Raw genomic sequence first — 22,827 nt, 5'->3', positions numbered from 1 at the left:
GCTTTGTTTATTTCCATTCAGCATGATGAAAGTATTAGAAGGCACATGGAACAAATTGAACAGAGAAAAGAGAAAGCAGCTGAACTCAGTAGTGGAAGACATGCTAATACTGACTATGCACCAAAGCTGACACCCTATGAGAGAAAGAAGCAGTGCTCATTGTGCAATGTCATGGTGAGTTGGGCAGAGGGGACACTGCTGGAATTGCAGGACCAACCCCAGCTACAAGTTCTGCTTCACTCACTTGCACACTTACTGTATCCCTGCTCTGCTTTTGTAAAAATTGCATCTTATTCTTCTGTCCATGACTCAGGTGGGCTAGGGAAGGTTGAATAGAGCTGTAGAGTTGTGGGTGGAATGGAGACTCTGGGCAATGCTCAGTTATTGGCTGTCTGCTGAGAGAAGCAAGAACTCGGGAGCATCAGATGGAAGAAGGTAGTTTAAAGATAGATTTAAAGCAAAGTAAAGAATGTGATCCTTTACATAGCAGGCAGCTGAGCTGGGAACACCTTGTTGTAAGATGCTGTGGGTATTTGAATTTCCTGTGAGTTCAGGGGCTGACTGGTTAAGTGTAGTTGGACTGAAATTCACAGAGAAACCACATCAAGCTCAAGAAGTTCTTGAATTGAGTTTGGTTGGACGCTTGAAAGTGTTGGACAGGAAAAGGAGTGTTCTCTTTGTCTCCTCTCTCCCTTTGGTGTCTGATTTTTTGGTCTCTGTTGGAAGCCAAGGACATTGCTTGGCAGTGTCCCAACCTCAGCTGGGGCTCTCTGCCTGTGCTGCCCTCCCTGTCCCAGGAATGGTGGGGGAGAGAAGCCACACAGCCACTGGGGCAGAGCTGGGAGATCTCCTGATAACTGTCACTGCTTTGCAGAGACTGTGCATTATCAGAGCCTTACATGCCACTGAGCATTATTTCTCTGTAATTGCTGCATTAAGCAAGGTTGCATGGGATCACCTCGGGCAGTGCTGGAACAGAAACTCAGGCTCAGCAGGCTGGAGCCTTGTGTACTCACTGATCTTGCATTTCAGAATGAAACTCCAATATATAAATTAGATTGAAGTGGAAATGAGAGGAGAGCCTAACGTATTTTTTAATCTATTATTACACTGCTGGCTAGCAAATCATTCTGTAATTTACTGTTAAGTCCTGCAGAAAAGATGTTTATGTAAATTAGCTTGAGGAGTAAAATACTGTGCTTGAATTTCTGAACATACCCCTGACAAATTGGCATGTTTTTTATTATGCTTAAAGTACTGTTATTTATATATTATTGAATTTGCAAAGGAAGAATAACTAGTTAAGTTATTGTCATTACAGATTTCATCAGAAGTGTATCTTTTCAGCCACATTAAAGGGAAGAAACACCAACAAGCTGTGAGAGAAAACAGTAGCATACAAGGACGAGAGCTTTCAGATGAAGAAGTGGTGAGCTTTGTGCTATTTTTGCTGTATTACTCCTGGTTTTAAATGCCATTCAGCTGAGTAGCCTATGAAAGTCTTGGAAAAGGAGTTGAACAGAACTGGTTCTGTTAGCATGGGGATCATAGCAGACTACCAATGAAAAGCAGTGAAACAGTGCATTGACATACTGCAGGCAATTGCCACTTGAAGCTGATTCTTTATGAAATGTGACTAATTGCTTTTCTGTTAATCCAAGGCGTTTTTCATGTCACTACATTTATCTTTTCATCCTAAAAATCTTATACATTACAGTTGTCACCTGCTATTTTCTGTATTTCTTCTTGCTGCTTAAAATCTCTGAGTCCTTTTCTAGGTGAGCAGGTGTGCTATCCTGTGCATCAGGGTCCATAATGCTGAAAACTGGAGTGCTAAATGACTTCAAAATGTAGGATTTGAAAAGTTTTGGAAGTATTAATATTGCTAAGAAGAATAATAGTTTTTCAGTAGCCTCTTTAGAAGAGTTGGCATATAGAGTGATTTTGAGGAAGCCTTGAGGATTTTATGCTTTACCAGGAGGCTACTCCTCTGTAGAAAGGACATTTGCATAGTTGTCTCATGTAATTTTTTGTTGCTGCTGCTGGAATTCAACTATAGTATTAAGTCAAGGGCTTTCTAATGAGAATTTCGGTTCTGCCACATCCAAAACATTTATGAATGCCCCTGTATTATATCTGTCAGGTTTTAGGAGGAAATAGTGTACAAGCCAGTTCTTCAGCACTGATTCAGATTGAACTTGTATTTGGAAATCTGTTTCCAGCCAGGCTGATTCAGATGGCACTGTCCAGTAGTTCTGATTTTTTCACTTTTCTTCAGAGTTCTTTTACTATTTTTATTTACTGAAATATTCTCTTTGTTTTCAGCTTCTTACATCTGGTTGTAACATGTATTCCTTTTAAAAAGCTTTGCAGAGTTAGGTCTCTGAAGTACTGGAATCCACAGAGGTGTTTATCACTGGAGAAGCAGAAAAAGATAACTGGAGAGGCACAGTAGTCTGGAGGAATAAATGTTTGTGGGGTTGCACTTTGCTGCCCCTTCCCAGCTGTAATGAAAGTACCTAAACTGGTTTCTCAGTTTCTTTCTTCCTCTTGGACAGTGGTTAGTGGGAGTTGTGTGGTTTTGGATTTGGATTTTAGGTGCCAGGCTTGCCAGGTGTATATGTGTGAGAAATTTCCAAACTGCACCTGTTTCCCTGGAGATACCAGCTGTGAGGCTTCCCAGAGTCTCTCCTGTTGTGGGCACTCCCAGGCATGGATTGATGTTTTCTTGGATCTCTCTGGCCTTTGCTGGTACCTGTCTGCCCACTGGTGCCTGAAGTGTGGTTCTTGCTGGGCAGCTGGCTCAGAAGGGTCTGGAGGAACACTGGGCTGGATTTCCTTGTGACTTGGGCATTACACACTCTCCACATCTCATCTGATAGCTGAGCAATTCCAGTTTCTGGAGAACAGAGTCAGGTACTGACAGCTGCCTTTGCACCCAGCTGGGGAAACAGAAGTTCCACTAGAGGGCACAAAGATCCTGATTTTTGTGCCTAAATCCAGGGTTTCTCAGCAAAACATTTTGATGAGAACTTAAGACCTAGATGAAGGTTAAATATATGTATTTCTGAGTAATGCTTAGTGCAGGAGAGAAAGGAGAGAACGGTTCTAACTGAATGAACAGCTTGAGAGTTACTAGAGCAGATTCCAATATCCTTAATCAAGATGGTGCTAGTATTTGGCATACTGGCAATGTATGGATGCCTCTATTCTTAGGTATTTTATGTATTATTCATGGCTATATTTCAGTTAGTCCAAGTATAAAATTCTGAGCTGTATTATTGTAACCTGAAATTTTCCAGCTCTGAGGCCTTCTCTGCTTTTTATTACCTTTTTTTGTTCAAAGAGCAGTAGTAAGATGCTCATTATAGATCAGGGCAGTGTAGAGGAGGAAAGCAGTTTTACTAACCAGAGCAATCTGCTTTGTGTATCCCTTTATTCAGCAAGCATAGTTAGTGCCAGCCTCACAACTAAAGCATTCAGTAACTTCTCAAGTTTTGAAATACTTGAGAAAAAAATTCCCAAGTTTTATGCAGAAGTGAACTCCTATTGCAGGGAGGCTTTGTAATAGTCGTAGTTAGTTGTTTATCACCAGTTTCAATTTTCAGTCACTGGAGGTAACTCTAGTGAGAACACACTTGTGCTACTTAAAGTTATTACTTGTCATCTGTGATGTCCTTAGATTATATATGTCTTGTCTGTGACCCTTCTTCTTTGACATAAAAGATTTTATTTATATCACCTTTGACCTAATAAAATTTCACCTTTAACCTTATGCACTTGACACCTCAGATAACTTACTCTTGATCTTTGACTCATTTTGTGTTCAGCCTCTTCAGTATATTAGGTAGCTGCCTGGAAAGAAAGCTTTTATAAAATTCTAATCTGATAATAGAATTTCTTTACTATCACTTGGGAAATCACGAGATTTGCAATATTTTAATTTTGTCCGTATTGGTACCTCAGATTTAGGTGTCTCCTCAAGGCTTTGCAAACTGATTGAAGCAAATGATTGTGTAATTTTTCTTCACACAGTAAGGATTTCTCTTGGTTAATTTGACTGTAAGCAAGAAGTTTAAAACTTCTTAATGGTCGTGGACACTGATTCCTCTGGGCCAGCTGGGTGGTAGGAGTTGATCTTGCCAGAAATAAAAAGAAGCTGCTGTATTCTAGGGGTTTTCTCTTCGCTGTAATGTCTATAAATTCTGTAATTTTAGAGACATATTCAGAGGAAAAAGCAGACTTCATGTTGGAGCAGTGTCCCACTGGTTTGGCATTAAGTGCTTATTGTGCTTAATTCCAGCATGTCTGGTGCAGGAGCTGACAGCTGGGATTAGACCATCAGGAAGGTGAATTCATTTGTGGATGTGAAACGTGGAGAGAAGTTTTGCTGTGAATGAAGATACAAAAATGAAAGAGCATGGAGTGCATTCTCAGATTGTGTGGCAGCTTCATTGCACGTCAGCCTTTTGGGTTTTCTTCTTTTGGGGCTTTATTATTCTCCAGCTGAAACAGTTGTAGCTTTCTCTCCCAGCAAACAGCTCTTGGTTTTCTAGCAGTGGTTATCCTGTAAAGGCAAATTAAGTTCTGTTCACATTGCTTACTTCCTTTGTAACTTTGCTTTTGTCTGGCCTCTTGTACATGCATTCATTCAGCTAGGTGGTAAAACTGGCAGCAGGCTGAAAGTCATCTTCAGTGTATTTCTGAAGCTTTCAGAGCTCCCACTGGCCCACATCCTTTCAGCATTATCTCCAGTGCAGTAAGAGCTTGCTGCCTACATTATCTCTCTGCTTAAGTGCCTGGCTGCTTCCATCAAACTCTCAGCTTCTCCTGCTTTTGCAGTGCCATTTTCTGTGCTATTGATTTCCCGTCCCCTCTCTCAACATCCACCTTGCTTTTAGTTCAGCAAAGGATGTAAACAGTGTAAGCAATTTGCTTTCATTGACTTCACTGGAATCAATTAGTATGTTGGTAGTGCTGACTAATTGCTTTGCTGAATGAAAGCCTGTGTGGCACAAAGGCCTCACTGAAAAGGTGCCTGCAAAAGCCACAGGACACCACCTGGTGATTGCATTAGGCTGAGGAGTCTCTGCAAGGACCTCGTAGACATTTTCTCCTACTTGTAGCTCCTACAGATTTTAGGAGCTACAGGCACTTCTTAGGCACTTTTGTGCCCCTCTGCTTTCCCCTTCGCCTCTGCCTTTCTTGTCTCTCCTGGTTCGTTTGGAGAAATACACCCAAGAGCTCCCTTTGAACCATTGTCCCAGCTCTCTCTGTATCTCCTGCCCTTTAAATGCCATGCTTTAAAGGGACTTTCAGAATATAAATCATGTCATTCCATGTGGTCTGTGAATGTTTCTAATAAGTGAAAAGCTCTTCTAAAAACCAGATGCAGTAGATAACTTGGCAGGGTTTGGTTAATTTATATAAGGTGCATGCTACAGTTTTATGTATTCCAAAGAAGGATGGAGGAATATTAATGAACTGTTGTTTGCATATGTGAAAAATGTGCTTTTTCTTATCAGGAGAGAAAACTGATTCTTTTGTCATTATATAAAGGCAACAAAGGACTTCTAAGAGGTGCATTTAGATCAAATGAAAACATAATCCCATGATGGAGCAGAGAGGTGATTGTTGTCTGAAGACTGACAGCGTTAAAATGTGGGGATTTATATAAAGACCTGGTTGCTTGAGCCCACACACATTCCTTAGAAAAAGCTGCTGGCCAGTGCCTAGAGCTCCCTGTGGAGTGTGGCTGCCCAGCTGGCTGGGGCTGCAGTGGGGGCCTGTCCTTGCCCAGCTCTGATTTCCAGAGTGCCTCCTGTGCTGGCAGCTGCCCCAGGTAAAGCCATGAGCCCTGGCTGGGGTGCTGGGAGCCCGAGGCAGAGCTGTGCTGTGCCAGCCAGGTGGGCTTTGCAGCCAGCACCACCCACAGGCAGAGCTCCTGTTCACAGCACTTGGAAGTTCTGAAAGGTTTTTAGATTTTAGGAGTGAGGAGCTGTTTTCCTAGAGGTGTGTGCTGCTTCCATTATTTCTTGCAGAGGAAACTACTGAGGGAAGAAATGTGGCAATAGCTTAATGTCTGACCCTTGTTGCTCTTCATCTGTATTTACAAGGATTTTTCTTGTCTAGACACATGGTGGTGGTGCCAGGATTTTGCTATTTTTTTTTGAATACACTCTGTTTTCATTCCAATTAAATTATATATCACTGTTGTTTTGTTGCTTTAGCCTTTGCAGTATTGAAAAAATGCTTTTGTTTTCCTTTCTGAATGAGAGTGTTTTCAAGTTCGTGTATTTAAATGAAGAGTTGTGTTTTATGAACTCCTTTGGTAGCCTGTCTAAAAGATATGATTAAGCAAAATGGAAAATAACAATACTAAGCAGGGTCACGTTTTTAGTTTCATCTAATAGAGGAGTTGGAGAGGTTAATACCTGTGGGTATGTGGCTTTTAAAAACCATTATACACAATTAATAGTTCTCTTTTATTCTGGAACATTCAGATGTATGTTACATGTCTTCCTGTGTTGACAGAATCAGACTGGTTTGGGCTGGAAGGGATCTTAGAGCTCCTCCAGTGCCACCCCTGGCGTGGCAGGGACACCTCCCACTCTCCCAGGCTGCTCCAAGCCCCATCCAGCCTGGCCTGGGCCACTTGCAGGGGTGCAGGGGCAGCCACAGGGTGGTCAGTGCCCAGTGTGTCCAGCCCTGCTCTTGCCTGGTGTTTGCCCTTCATCTCTCCTGGAATTTGGCTGCTCCATTATGACCATTCCAGCTCAGGGAGGTGGCCCTGGCCCAGCTCTGGTGGTGCTGCAGCCATTTCTGGACTGGATGGTGCTGCATGTGTTTTGGTCATATATAAAACCATATTCCTGTTTGCTTTATCCACAGACTCCATAGTAGATCCAATTTTTTTCTTGGCATCTTATTATAGTTCTCCAACAGTAGCCCATTTTTCTTCTCTGTTGCTCAGGGGAAACAATCTGTAAATCACTTGCAAACAAGAACTCCCCATCCCAGTAAAGCCTCAGGTTCTGGTTGAGTTGGCTTTACTCTTTTTTTTTTTTTTTTTTTTTTTTCCTGAGGAAGGAAGGATGTCTTTTAGAGCAGAGTTGTGTGTTGCTGGAGGAGTGGAATTACTCCAGGCATCTGTGGTTCATTTTTGTTTGTGGATATTTCATACCTCACGGGTACCTGTGGTCCTTTCAGTCCAGGAGCTCTGGCCTTGTCATTCTGCTGTGAATAATTCTGTCCTGGAAGACATTGTCATGAAAATCAATGATTATAAAGTCTAATCCATGTTGCAGCTTGCAGAAGGTCCCTCAGTACCCCATACATCAGTTCTAGTTTTTAGTACTTTGCAGAGCAATAGCTTCTTACCTTTAATTTATTGTAAGGTATTGTTTTACTTGGCAAAAGTGTCTGTGATTAATCGTTTCTTGGCTGTGCCTTTAATTGGGACAGATCACTGCCAGCAGCTGCACCCTTCCTATTTTTGGCTTGGGCATCTCCAATATCCACAGGCAGTTAAAGAAACTGCTGCTGGCAGGCCCAGCTGCACTGTGATCTCCCCCTTCCCCTCAGCTGTCCTTGCAGCCAGGTGATAAAGTCAGAGCCTTCCTCCCTCATCTGCAGGGATGCTTTTCCTGCAGCATGCAGAATTCTCATCACACAGAACAGACGCCTTTACTTCACCTTCTGTTCCCACATTTTGGAGTTACAAGTAGGAATGGTATTAAAAATCTGAAGAAATACTTAAAGCTCCTATAAGAATATTATTTGTTATTTATCTTAGTGGCAGACTGTTGTGTCATTGAATCCATGGGCAAGCAAGGTGACTGAAAGTGCCCTCACTATCAACAGTAAAAATAGTTTTTTTTTGGCCGTGCTGAAAAACAGGATTAGTCCCTCATGGAAAAAACCCCTAAATCCCAGATTTAGGGAAACCTAGTTGTACAATAAAAGGTCACTCTTCAGTTTTGAATGAATAATAAAAGTCTTTTAGTGCTCTCAGCTCATTTTCTAAAGTACAGTCTAGCACAGAAATGGGAATAATTAAAATCTTGATTTTGAGAAAATAATATTTGAAAATTCATTGCATTATAATCTGTTTCTTATACATATAGCACCTCTAGTAACATTTATTAATTCAAATTAATAAGGAATACCTAACTTGTTATGATTCTTCAGATTTTGGAGTGGATCATCACTTGTGGTCCTATAAGAGTATTTGATCTCTTTATGATGAAGAACTACTGATCATTTGTGTTTCAGGCTGTCATTGTTTAAAACTGAAGTGTGCTTGCTTTTGATATAATTCATAGTCTGCTTCAGCATCTGTTTTCCATATTAAATATTGTCCTAGATTATGAGGAAAAAATAAAATAGTGAGGAATTCTGTTGAAATGTGTAGTAAAATCATGAACAAATACTCCTGTGGTATGTGATTTAGAAGTGAACCCTTCAAAATTTGGCAAATATATCCCTTCAGTGATTATATACACAAGTAAGAAACCATTATTCCTGACATTGGTAATAAATAGTGAAAACACTTTTTAATGGTTTTCTGCAGTTACAGGATATTGTTTATTTTGAAACAGGTAGAGATGTAAATCCAAAAGATATATGTAGGCTTCAGAATAGGTACCTATTGATTTGCTAGAATATATTCCTTCTGTACATTGCCTTTGTGGAAAATCCTCAGTTTGATAGATGTATTTTCTATATTAAAATGGTAAATGAATGACAGCTATTATTATGTGATATAAGCTACTACAAGTATTTCTTTATAGTCTTCCTCATGTTTATATTTAATGCTGATGTGAGAGGGCAAGTAATAACAAGTGTTTGGAAGTTCTGAAGACTCAGTGTAGATAAATAGCTGGAGACAGAAGTTTTTGAAGTTGTCTTGGTCTGCAGAACTGGGTTAGAACACTTACAAGAATGCCTTTTCTTTCAGAACTTGGGGCTTCAAGGTTGGAAAGAATACAAAAATAACAGAATAAGCAGTCTTACAGTATTTTGGCATTTCTGCTTCAGTTCTGGCCAGAATCCAGAAATGTAGAAGGGAATGAAAATGAAAAAATAACAGAGGGGGAAAAACCAACAAGCTCTGAGATTCAGCAAGGTCATTTTGGTTTTTTGGGTGCAAGTCCAGTGGGCAAGAGGGTTTTGCAGATCTGTGGCTCGGTGAGTTTGTGAATGATGGAGCACAGGTCAGGAGCCCTGGCTCACGCCCTGGGAGGCTGTGGCATTGCCAGGCCTTGCCCTGCCCCTGCTGGACAAGGATGCCCTGCAGAGCTGCCTCCCGAGCTTGGAGCAGGTGCCAGCAGCTCCCTGGTCCCCTGGGTACCCTGCTGCTCCTGCCTTCTCCTGCTCCAGGGATCCCTGAGCCTCCTGTCCCTGCCTGTGCTCGGGGCAGCTCTGTGCTTAGGGAGGCCAGGGATCAAGAACACAGCTGGGGCTGCCCTGCACCAGCACAGCCAAAATACTGTAAGGCTGCTTATTCTGTTATTTTTGTATTCTTTCTTGGCTTTGCTGCAATATTGTCCTGCCTGTGCAGGCATGCCTCAGGCAGAATTCATAAAAAGGCAACACTTACTTAAAAAGAAAGGAACAGGAAATAAGTATTTGTGTTATGGTTACCTCTAATTTTAGAAGGAGGGAATTTTGTTAGGAAGAATTCTCTTTGGCACACTTCACAATTTAATAAAGTTCCTATTAATATTTTCTGAGTAGTGAAATGAATAATAACTTACATGTAATGCAGAGAGCCAAGTGTCACAGTGAAAAAAAATGGGGTAGGAACATAATTTTGCAGTTGTGTTCTGGTTTGATAAATACATATCCAAGGTTTCACCTGCCAGGGACAGATCCATGGGTGCTCTTGCTGTAATTAGGACACTCAGTGGGGAGAGCTGCTGAAGAAAACTGGTCCTGTGAATGGCTATTGTATGAAGAGGATGTCAGTTGGGAAATTTCTTGTGCAGCTGTTGTATTTTGTACGGATTCCTGAGGTTCAGAATCCAGTTTAAGGTATGGTTTTCCTCATCCAAGCAGAAGTGGACCTGCTCAGCAATGTAGCATTTCAGCATTCTGTAGCCTTTGCTGCACTGTCCGTGGAAAACTTTGCAATCATGTTTGTTCTGGAGTCTGAGAAAAATTACTTTTATTTCAGGGGATATTGATTATAATGCTGTTATCCTTGTAGTGTAAACATGTCATATAAGAAACAGAGAAAACATTGGTTATAAGTGCTTAGTCAACTGAAATTATCAACTTCTAGATATCAGACTAACAGGGTAGATTTTCTGGTTCAGGCAGTTGAAGGGGACTAGGCAATAACCAGCAAGAATGTGACTTCAGAGCTGACCTCATTAGCTTTAGCTTTAATGCTTTTGGCAACTCAATTTCTCATGTAGTTTGTGGATGAGGCCCATCTGTTGCGTTTGGAAAGCTTCAGGATTTTCAGTGCCTTGACCAAAAGTGAGAACGGTCGAGAATGGACGAGAAGGAAGGAATAGCAAAGACATCTTTTGTAAATAATCTGTTTTCTGTCTGCTTTGTGGTGACTGCAGTTTTACATGGGCAATAATATTAGCCTTTATCATCTTGTTTGTAAATAAAGTATTTGTTATTTATTTACAACAAAGTATTTATAAACTTTTACAGAAATTTATGTCAGTTGTTGTAGAAATTACTTCAGTGTTCTGTAAAAATTTGAATAACAACATGTGTCTGTTCAAAATGCCATTAAATATCCCATGGTGGATGTTTACTACCTTACTTTTACTTCGTGGCTTTTTCAGCTGGAGACTGAGGGTGCCCCCCTGAGACAGGTACAGGATACCTTGGGATTTTTACCAGTAGCTCTTAGCTTTGGAGAATGCATGGCAATAACCCAGGAGAGAAGCAGCAGGAGTATTTCTACTCTAGTGGGTCACTGAGCCATCATCACATGAGCAGAGTGGAACACACAGAGGTGACCATGAAGAAATCCATGTCAGCACTCAGTTCTTGTTTCTTTATCTTGCAGCTGTCCATCCCAGCCCAGAGCAGTGCCTGCTCTTTGTGGCACAGATTCTGTCACCTTCACACGAGCTGAGCCCTTACTTTGTGATGTTGCTGATCTCAGCTGTGCAGCTCAGAGGATGAGTATCCAGTATGAAAAATGATGGCAGAGGTCTGATACTGAATGACCATCGATGCTGGCTCTGCTTTAATCCTGAGATCAAAAGTGTTCTGTTAGGACAGAGTTAGCAAAATCAGTAAATTGTACATAAGCCTTTAAAACAGCTTCAGAGAAATTGCACAGCTAAATTGATACAGCTGAAACTAAAACTGCACTGAAAAGTTTTGGTAGGCTGACTACAGATCATAATGACAGCAGCTTCCCTTAAAGAGCCTCTACTTATAATGTTTTGCATTTATAATGGCCTAAATTCTCCAAAGATCTGGTGGTTTCCCAGTATCTGAGGATTTGGGGCCAGAATGTGCTCAGCTTAGCACAGGACCAGGCCAGTGATGACCCCTCATGGTGCCATAAGAAGAAACCCAGAATGCTTTTGGGGAGAGGATAAATTAATTTAATCTCTGAAATTCTGACTGCACTTAGCATTTACTTATATAAAAATAATAATTACAAAGAAGTGAAAGGCTTTCAGGAAGAAGTGTCCAGATTACCCCGTTATCCTGCATAACATTTATTAAAAATACACCCACCCCAAACTGATGAGTTTCATTTATATTTCGATGAAAGGATGACAAAAATTTGCTTTGAAAACACTGTACTGGCCTTACACCCTTTTATGCTCTGATGGTTGTTTTTTTTGTGGTGTGTTCCCCTGCCCAACTATGGCTGTGCAGGTAAAATTACTCATGAGTTTAATTGGTTAAAGGATTGGACTTAGTGTACTTCAGTGTGACTCAGTGGATTCTCAAACCTCCATGTTTTCAGGTAACTGGTGGGAGCTCAGTAAAACACACTGATAAATACTTTTCCCCTGCTCTGGAGGGTGATGTAGCAGCAGCTCTCCTCAGGTGCCAGTTGTCACCCAATCCCAGGCTATTTGTTATTCTTGTTTCACACCTGAACGGTGTCAGTCTGCCCACGGTGATAATCCCAGGCTTTGATCTGTACCTTCAGAGGGAGGTTGTTTTTGTGACACCAGGTATTATTACTCTGGCCTGACTTGAATGGGCTGTGTGGATGAAGTCTGATACTAGCCCACACTGCCGTGTGAAAGCTGAGAACGCTGAGAACCATGGTGCACACAGTGCTCCAGCTCCTGTGAACAGATGTGTGCAGCCATCATGGCTGCTCTCCTGGCCCCACAGCCTGGGCCATGAATGTGCTTGTTGGACCCTACAGCTCTCTCAGATAAGATGATGAAAAAAGAGAGGAGTGTCTGTGCAGGGGGTGCAAAGCTTTGTCTCCTTGCTTTGTGCCCAGCACAAGTGTGACCCCACGGTCACAGCTGCCCTGGTGGGGCTGCACAGCAGCCTGGCTGCCCTGGTGTGGTGTGGTGGCCATCTCAGAGTGCAGTGGGAACTTCATCCCACTCTGCTGTCCCCTGGGAGCAGTGACAGTTTGAAGATGTGATGAAGCAGAATGCCAGCTGTACTGCAGAGGCACAGGAGCAGCCCTGGTGAGTTTTGTGTGTTACCTGTGCTGCAGCTCAGTGCAGAGACCTGAGGTGGGCTCCTGGAGGTGCTGGCCTCTACCCTTTGGGAAGCAGGGATGTTCATCCCAACTCCCATGGAAATCATTCATAAATACCTTGCTCAGTAGATGTCACAGGTACCCTGAAGCCTGGCAGCACAGCAGCAGTGTCATGGTCTGTTCTGAGGAAGCCCTTCCTTTTCTTAACGTTGCCAAACTCCAGCCCACCTGTTTCCTGTGCACTTTGAACCTGGATTTCTGGTTTTAAAAAGAAAATGAGTGCAAAAGGTATTTTTAAGTGGGTGTTGAGGGATACATCTCTTTGATGAGACAGAATTGAGCTGCAGGTTCATACCCAGGACAAGGATGGTTCATTCTGCACTGCAGCAGCTTGGTGGAGAACTAACTCATTGCAGTGATGCTCCAAGGGCACAGCCTCTGGAGGTACCCTGGGAAGGTTTTCTTTTAAGCCCTTTTTGCTATAACTAAATGGAGAATATTAAGGGCAGGGAAAATGCCTCCAAAAGCTGATTAAATTACCTTACAAGCAACTAGAGCAATCTGTGGCAATGTGTATGGTTTGAACAACTTGGACAGCTCATTGAGTAGGACTTTTCAGGTGTGCTGGGACTCATCCAAGGTAGGCTGAGGAGCAAAGGGAAAGTCAACATTACCTTTAGAATTTGCTGAGAGGATAATGTTGGGTTTCTCATGTCCAGTACTCATTCAGTAGAATTAGACCTACTAATTCAGTATTCATGTTGCATTCCTATGATTTAAAATGGATATTTCATTTACTGTTTCTCCCAGATATATATTCCTAGGTTATACCATGCAGCACTGCTTTCCAAAAACTAAATGCTCTTTTTCCAGGAAATTTCACTGAGATTTATTTTGTTTTCAGCAGGCACAGTATTTTCCTGAATCAATGAAAGAACACAGAGATTGTTTTTTGGAAAATAGTCTATAAATTCTTTTAGCATGTCAGTTTTTATTTTGAATTTTAAGGGTACTTGCCAAAAGGGAAAGATTAACCACATCTGATTGTGGCCATAATAATATTCAAGGATAAATGATCCTAATAAGTCTTGGTGATCTGTACTTCATAATAAGTTTGGTAGTTTGTAAGAAAACAGATACAAACCTCAGTATATTAAAAATTGTGTAAATTGGTCTAATAACTGGCATTGAACTGGTTGTTTAACATTTCTTCTGTGGGGAACTGAAATTTTACCAATATTTAACCTAAATTCAAAATTTTTAATGTGAGAGGAAAAGTAATAGTCCTGTTGATAAATAGTAACCTTGGAAGTAGTGAATAGTAAAATACATTTCCATATATTTTAATGAAGGTTAAGGCATGTTTAGATTTTGGTGAAGAATTAATATAAAAACCAAAATTAGCTTATTTCATGTAATGAGTTATGTAGGGCAGGTTTTTTGTAGCTGTAAAAGGCAGCTTGGAGGAGAGAGAGGACGTCAGCTTGGAGTCCATACTTGTTAGGTAACAATTTCTTGAAAAGAAGGCACACTATTTATTGTTCTCCTTTTAATAATTTTTCTTCCTTTTTAGAAAATGCACAGCTTGTTCTCTCCAGTGTGAAATAATCTTTTCCCCAAGATTTATTTTAAAGCTTGGCTTCATTTTCATAACCTTCAGATAAATATTCACCACTGTTCTTTTTCCTGGGAAGATAATCTATGATCTCCATCACATACTATACCATTAAATATTATTCCACTATTTTCTGCAGGAGCACCTGTCATTAAAAAAGTACATTGTGGACATTGTGATTGAGAGTTCTGTTCCTGTGGAACCATTAAAAGATGGAGAGGAGAAACAGAAAATTAAAAAGAAAGCCAAAAAGCTGAAGGCACGGATGAACTCCAGGTAGTACCAGTTTATTTTTATTTTTTTCTGAGTTTTGTTCTAAACTTTACCTTCTATCCTCTAGTGTCAGTGCAGTGGAAGCCTGAAAAAAATGTAAAATTATTTGCTTTGGGAGTGTCTTGAAAATAACACTGATGAGCCTAATTTATGGCCACTTTCTCTGATTGAGAAAGAAAACTGAATATCGATCTGGAGCCCTTGGTTTCACCTGTTAAGAGCTTTTCTCATAATTGGATGCCAGTGCCCTGCCAAAACTGTAGCCTCTTCTAGCATACAATAGCATGTTTAAATTTGTGTAAACCATGCCTATTTTTCTTTCTAGCTATTGATTTTTAAATGAAGTATCAAAGAAAATCAATAGTAATCAACAAATAGAAGTCAGCCTGCTGTAGTGTCAAATCCCATGACTAAATTTAATCTTTTTTTTTGCCTGTCACAACAAGAGGAAAGTCAGAAATATCTTCAAGTGGAAAGTGAGTTGTCAGACGTGCAATTTGTTCTTAGTCTAAAAAGTGACATTTGCAAATCAGTGTGATGTGCAGGACTTCATTATGTCATGAGCTGGCAGTGTCACTCTTCATGGCTGAATGGTCCCAGCTCAGGTTCATGCTCAGCTGAATACTGGAGCATATTTTTGCATTTCTCTCTGAAAATACTTCTCACCTAGGTATTGTTACACATTTTCTCTGCCTTTTTAAGCAAGAAGGGTTTCAAATAAGGGAAAAAAGCACGCACAGATTTTCAGAGCTACAGTAAAGTGGGATGTTGCATTAACTCCTAGCAGGCACATCAGCCTCCAAAACCACACCACTCTTAGAGTGTGCTATTGTTCTGTGTGCTATTGTTCTGTCCTCTTTGGATGAGCAGATCCACTAGCTGAATATCACTGTTGGAACTGGATAATGTTCTTCAGGTTTCTGGATGCTCAGGGTGCAGAGTTATTCATATGACCTGTTGATTTAATGCAATTTCTGGGTCCAGTTTTAATTATTTCTCCAGGATGGCTTCTGTTGAATTTTGTCAAAGATTTGTCAGACCTTGGAATGCCAGTTGACATAATAATTTATTGTTGGCACAAATAGGAGAAAAACTTTTTCAGAACATTTGGAGTTTGTATGTGTCAGACTGCTGTGTGAGTCAGCATATTTGTCATCAAAAAGTGTGATTAAAACAGGAATAAAGGGCCATCATTTTACAATGGTGATGTACTATTGAAAAATACAGTGAAAGTTTGAAAATCTAAGTTAATTGAGGAGCTGTGAAGTTCATGTTCATTAAGCTTGGTTTTGCTTTTAAAGGGTGGCTAGAGATTTCAATGGCTTTGCTGTCTTTGAAGATAACCCAGAGTTAAATAAAAGATTTTCTGATGTTAACACAAAAGACTTACTAATAAAAATGTCCAGTAGCAACATAAAGCAGAGGTATTTTGATGTTGCTAATTTAGAGTTTCATAGGTGTTAGCAGATTATCTACACACCATGTTTTAGTACATATTTGCAGCTCTTTTCTAGGAAAATAAATAGTTACAACGAATGCCCTTATGCCTCAGCACTTGAAATGTCACATTCATTTCAGTTTCTAGGAAGCTGTGATATTTTAAACTGGGAAAAAATAATAACTGCAAACAAATAGGTTCCTGTTACACTCCTGAGTTTCCAGATCTTAAATCACTCTTGCAGTATCAAAGCAATGAAGGGCAGAGGTGAATGAGGGGACAAATGGTGATCAGTGGGATATGAGATGTGTTGAGAAGTTTCACTAGTCTTATTAATTATATTTATAACCCTAAGCCGTTTGACTGGTGCTATCAGTAACAACTGATACATAGATAAGTAAATTGTCTCAGGTTATCATGTGTGTGCTGCTAGCTTGAGGATGTTTGGGTAGTGACACAGGAAAAGCAGGGCTGGTGAAAGCTGAATGGAAGCATCAGAGGTGTTGCTTAGAGAGGTGTGCTTAGCAGGAGCTTGGTCCAGGCTTTGCAGGGGACTTGGAGCATTCCAGCTGTGTGCATTTAGGAGCAGGGGTTTGGGGTGATAATTCAGGCTTGACTGACTTGTCTGTACAGAAGCTGAAATGTGTTGTTTCTGGTGAAGAAGGCAAAAGGTTAATAAAGGAATTTCACCTTCATGTTTAATACTAAATTCAGTTGTGATTAATGGCTTTATTAATGACCCACAAATCAGAGTGAGCTGGTGGTGATGTAACAATATTTGTGTGGGGCTTAAGTTGGAAAGGCGAAGCAAACGAAAGGAAGATCTCGGTAGCTTTGGGAGACTTGGGCCATTTGGGTGAACAGAAAATATAAAGAAAGGTTTAATACATGTATCTGAGAGAAATGCATCTGCATCCCTGCAGTGCCTGGATGAGTTTTGCTTTAGATGTGTGTTGTTAGAAATGGGGTGCAGGATTGTTGCTGTGGGTCTTGACTTGCTCCAGGAACCACTCACGGATTTCACCTGTTGGCACAGGCTGGCTGGAGTGAAAAGCAGCAGTGGAAAAGGTCTTGTCTCCCTCTTCCTGCTTTTTGGCACATGGCCAGTGTAAACAATACTTTTAAGGGACTAAAGAGGCCGTGTTTCTCTTGCTAGCAGTAAAGGAGTCCTTGGTGGAGATGTTTCTGTGACATTCATTATGTTACACTACAGTCAGTAGTTACATAAAAAATGCTTCTGTGCCTGCAAATACAACCAATTATTTGTATGTTAATTGTCATCTCTCTGATGTACTAATCTGGTCTGCACTACATGTCTAAGTCATTTATATTTTATATAATAATAATATTATCTATATATTTGTTCATAATATATGGAATTATTTCACAAATCATTTTATAATACACAGTAGATTACTACAGTTGCATGTATCACTTGTGAAATTTTCTACCATTTGAAAAGTCAACTTAAATACACCTTTTGTGTTCTGGTGTTTTTTTAAATTAGCAGTGTTAATCATAAATTGTTAATGGCCAATGGCCAGCAGTTAAGCACCAGTGGATTCTGGATTATGACAGGGCAGCATTGACAGAAATGCTGTGCTTTACTCTGAAGCAGAAAAACCCAAAGGTTTGAACTTGCTTGCTGCTCTTACATCCTGGACACTCTAGACAATAGTCAATAATAATGAATATTTTCTCCTCCAGGGCAAAGGAATATGAGAGCTTGATGGAAGCAAAAAATGCTGTGTCTGATTCACCATTTAAAGCCAAGTAAGCATTTATCTCTGTATATTTTAGACATATGCTTTTTTCCCCTGTCTGTCACAGAAGTGCCCCTGAAATGTCTGGTGGAGCAGGTATGGAAGGTTTCCCTCAGTTTGGGGCATGTTGCCATCCTGAGTTACAGATCAGTCCCTGATACAAAAGGTCAGACTTCAATAGATGCAATTAAGACAATTAATGTGTGGGGTTTTTTTGAAGACACTGTATATCTTAACCTGTATATCATACTTCTGCATCATCCTGCAGTGCTAAAGAGAACATACACTTATCTTTTTCTTACATGGAAACAAGAAGGTTCCAGTCTTGTACTTTAAGACTGATGGATGAAAATTCAGCTGCAATTCTGGGATTGGAAATCTTATGTTTGACCTCCATTTGGTCAGAAACAGAGGTTCTGGTGGTGGAAACTCAAATGTTTTAATGCACAGGTGTCTTAGGCTGACATTGGGCTTTAAAGAATAGACCTTTTTATTGTCAAGGATAAGGCACAGATGAAAACAGCTGGATGGTAAGATGAAAACGAGATCTGTGATCACTGACAAATTCCTGCTTAGTTTGAAAGTGAAAATTGCTCAGCTTTTGTTTTCTGATTCCATTGAAACCAGTTGGGAAAAGATGCAAAATATTTGGATTTCCAGGATGATTTTGGTAAATTCTATTACCTAAGATATTAAAAGAAATGCTACAGCTGTAGTTTAAGTGCAAAACAGTTAAGAAATTGCAAAGAAGTGGAGTTTCATCAGCCCTTGGCAGGACAGGGAGGATACCAGTAGAATTCTGCAGTTCTGTGATGGTCAACATGTTCTCAAATGACTTGGAAAAAGAGGGCCAGCAGTGAGGGGACAGTGCAATGATCATGCAGAGATTCAGGACAGTAGAGACAAGAATTGGTGCTGAATGATAATTATGGAGAGAGTGAGTGAGCAGGCAGTAAAATGGCAGGTGAAATCTAGTGTATATGGAGTGCTACCCAGTGGAGGGGGGAGACAGAACTCAATTCTATCTTCTCATAAAGGCATGGGCCTTGAATTAGCAGGTGGGATAGGTAATTCCTGGAAAGTATCAGCTCAGTATTCAGCAGCTCATAAAAATCCTTCAGTAAAATTACTTAAAAACAAGCAAAACCAGAACAAAAGAATGTCATCAGGTACAAATACCTGGGTCATTTGCATCTTTTGAATAGGATGTGAAGTTCTTTGTCTCTGAACAGATAAGCTACAATTGCTAAAGGTTCAGAGACAGCAGAAAGGGAAATATGTAATGATTTCAGGGATGTCTTATGTATCAGGAAATAAGTAAACAAGTACTACTCCTGGAGGAAAATGTGATAATGGGAAGAAGTTCTTCTGGGGTTTAGAGATCTCCAGTGTCACAAATGGCATGGCAAAGATGGATGGTGAATGCTTGCTGTCTCCTTGGTACCAGGACGAGGGAGCACAGGGGAAAGTTCTAGAGAAACCAGACCCCATGTTCTTAATGCAGCCTGCAGGGAGACGTGGGGAGCTCCCACAGGTGCTCACTGACAGCTTACCTGCATTCCTGCAGCTCTAGGAAAGCACAGCCAGCCCGCGAGACTCCTAAGCCAGAAGTGGGGAAACAAACAGATTAGTGAAGAGGATTATGCAGCCTGGGCTGTTCTTGGTGTTCCTGAGACATCCACTGCCAGTGGGCAGATGGGGTGTGTGCTGGGAGCTGGGCTTAGGGAGTCTGCACACCCGTCAAGGGGCTGAGGGGTCTGAGAGCTGGAGTCAAAAACCCTCATGCTAAAGTTGCAACAGCTTTCAGCTTGGGGATATTTGTCTTCAGCCTGAGGTAATAACCTGTACCAGCTCCTGTCTGCTGTGTGCTTGTTTCCATCACTCATAAACTGCTGAGGAAGGTTGCATTTTGTACAAGTTGCTGGTGGTTAAGCAGTTCAGATCCTTGCAGTTAGACCCCCTTGATGGATATGCAACAAGCCTGTATACAAGTATATTTTACATAGGCTTTTCAAAAGCTTGAAAACTGTGCTGAATCTTAGATGTATTTTGAAATACTGAAAATCCATCTCTGGGGTCTGACACAAGAAAACGACCCATCTCCAGCAGATGGCACACCTGCATAAACACATGGGAAAGAGTTGGCTTTGTTTCTTGGCCATCAGCACTTCCTTCTGCAAGATGAACTTCATGGTATATTGAGACCTCCAGATTTGTAGCTTTTGTGTTTTGCTTTTCTTTGCTGCTAGAAAATAAAAAATTGGGTTCTAGTCATCAGCAAATAGAAATGTCTGCATTTGACTCTGAAGATATTAATAAGCTCTTGTGTCTCTGTTAAATTCTGAGATGATCAGTGATGTAACTTGGTCAGATCTGTCGCAGTTGTAGCACTAGGGAAACTCAAATTTTTTAAAAATATTTTCAAATCTTTTGACTGATCCTGAATTTACAGTTTTCATTTCTCTTTATGTAATTAACTGCTTATTTGCTTTCAGGCAGCATCTTCAGTTCCATCTGCTTTTTTAGTTTCTTCCTTTATTGCCTCCAGTAGGGCTGTGCCCTTTCAGGTGTGAGCTAGTGATGGCCTCTGTAGCTCACTTCCATCACAGTCTGGGAGGTCTCTTTGCAGTCTTCATGTAAAAACCTAGAGATCTAGCAGCTGCTTACATCTAAATTTTTAAAATATAGTTTCAGGAACCCTAGCTATTGTTATTTCCAAAATTACACAACTTTTTACCTGCTATGAGGGCTTAAATATTTGTGAGCTTCTTTGAAATCAAGCAGGTAAAAATGGGAGCTCAAGTCTGAACTGGCTTTTTAAGTAGAGGAGTGTCTGTGAGTCAGCCAGAAACTCATTTATTTCTGTTAAAATGTGTTTACTTTGCACATCACATATTAGAAAATGGAAGAAGAATAGGGAAGTATTTTCTCTTTCTGTAAGAGAAAGGATGAGAGGGCAAGAAATTTTATGAGGCAAGAGTTTTAGCCTAGACTGTATCTATTAACATGGCACAACCAAGTCTTAATATAGAGAAAAATAATAGGAAAACACAGAAGTAAGTAGGGGATCCTTCTTCAGCAAGGCCAGGAGGAAGAGGAGTCAGTAGAATGAAACAAGCAGCAGTAGGTCTGAAGGAAGCACTGCTACCTTGAGAAGCTGTGTGGGCACTCAGAGGACACCGTGTGCCAGGGATGCTCTGCCTGGACCTGGCTGGGTGCAAACTGCTGCCAGCTGGGGGTCTGCACTGCTCTCAGGAGCTCTGCACAGTTACTGGGAAAAGTCCCACCCCAGAACAAGGGGGTGAAAATAACACCTCTGAATGCTAAATGCAGTCTTCGGGTCAAAACAAAAGAAACTCTACAGCTGTAGTTGAAGTGTTAATGGCCACCATGGGAAGAGGTTTTGTCTTTCCCAAGGGAAGGTTTGAGGTACTCAGATTGGAGTGGAAGTGTACCCATGAACAGAAAATATCTTTTGACTGAGTGGGCTGTGGAGCTTAAAAATGGAGAAGCTCCTTTTTAAAATCTGTTTAGAGTGGAACACAATTGGTAGGTTTATTTACTTGCTTAACAGAAGCAATGTGGTTTAGAATTATGTTCTTTTATGCTTCCTTTCTTATGCCACATTTTTTTATCCACTCCTCTACCCCCAAACTTGAGAGTGTCTTCACAGCCAGAACCACTTTTGGAATGCAAGTTCTTATCTGATTTTAGTTCTTAGTCATGTTGTCAGTTGTTACAGGAGAAAGACAGAAAGCAGAGTTGGTCTTTGGCAGGTAAAAAGCCTTTTTAGATCACCTTTAAGATTAGGCCACTTTAATATTATGAGACCACTGATTTGCTATGCAGCTGATAGACTGTTTCAGTGGTTCTTGCTAGTTGAAGGTTTGCAGATTTATAAACCCTTGTGCACTAAGGAAGCACTGATCCAAGTGCTTTCTAAGCTCTACTCTGGTGCTACACTAACAGCAGTGAGCAGACAGGCTTTATCCTGCTCTGATGGACAGTGGCTGTCCCTTTCTCAGTGCTACAGCACTGGTTCATGGCTGGGATTGTCAAGGACTCCAAGGAGTTCTTCCATAGAAATGACTTCTAAAAGATGACTGGGACAGTTGGGGTTTTAGTATCTGTTAAAAGATGGTGTGCATTAGGGAGAGGGGTGGGATAATTCCCAGTATTGCATTGTAGGGTCAGTATTTTGGTCTCTGAACTGTTTCACATGCCAAGAGGGACATTCAAGGAAAGGACTGTGGACATTGTCACCTGGAGAAGCCAGGTGTTGCTCCCTGCCTCTCTCGAGTGCATTTGGTTGGCCCCTGGTGGCACTTAGGTAATTTTGTAGGTGCTGGTGGTAGGTTTGTGGTATTAATTCATGTTCTCTGGGAACTGATCTGAGCAATTATTTAGTGTCCAGGGTACTGAGATAATGTGGCAAAAGGTGTGTCAGGTGTTCCATTAGAGCATTCTCAGGTGTCCATCAGAGCACATTTTGAAAAGGGAAGGAAAACATTTTCACAAAGTTAGGGGGTTATTTATTTCTATTTAATATTTTCTAATGCAGAGGCAAACCCATGTATTTCAGTGTTAAATATCCAGGTAGCAAAGTATAATTGTTATCCCAACAGGGAAACTAAAGTAATGAAAGATTGCCTTGGGCCTGAAGGGAATTAGCAGGTTTCAGGGGAAGTTTTGTTCTAACATTTTAACTAGTCTCTCCTCACATAACAAGGAATTGTTTTAATGTATTCTTTTTATTTACCTTTTGTTTTTAACTGTAAAGGGATACTTCAGATAGTATGGATATTGGAACCACTGTTTTCCTGGAAACAGACTGCAGCACGAAAAGAAGAGGTAGAAAAAGAAACATTTCCTGTGAGAGTCTGCTGAAGAGGAGATGGGAATGTAGTGTGAAGTTTGTTCTTTCAGAAGCCCAAAGCTAGATGTCTTTAGCTGATACAGTACTTTCTTTCCTTCACTCTAATATATCAGTGTTTATTCCCAGGATAAACTCACCTTGTAGGTTTTCCTGGTGTAGTAGGCCTAGAGTCTAGTTAGGGCAGTTACAAGATGTTATACC

The 22,827-nt window shown here is 40.8% G+C and overlaps 1 protein-coding gene across 2 annotated transcripts in view; it reads left to right on the top strand.

Annotated features, from left to right (window-relative positions):
- SCAPER (S-phase cyclin A associated protein in the ER) overlaps positions 1-22,827 on the top strand; it is a 139,475-nt gene that overhangs the window by 42,583 nt on the left and 74,065 nt on the right. For both annotated transcript variants that reach the window (XM_059857897.1, XM_059857896.1), the window contains exons 19-22: positions 22-174; positions 1,322-1,429; positions 14,416-14,552; positions 17,695-17,760. In XM_059857897.1, coding sequence (XP_059713880.1) covers positions 22-174; positions 1,322-1,429; positions 14,416-14,552; positions 17,695-17,760 — 464 coding nt within the window. The remainder of the gene's footprint in view (positions 1-21; positions 175-1,321; positions 1,430-14,415; positions 14,553-17,694; positions 17,761-22,827) is intronic.

Source organism: Haemorhous mexicanus, chromosome 13 (assembly GCF_027477595.1).
Source record: "Haemorhous mexicanus isolate bHaeMex1 chromosome 13, bHaeMex1.pri, whole genome shotgun sequence".
NCBI lineage: Eukaryota > Metazoa > Chordata > Aves > Passeriformes > Fringillidae > Haemorhous > Haemorhous mexicanus.
This window is presented reverse-complemented; position numbering and strand designations above follow the sequence as displayed.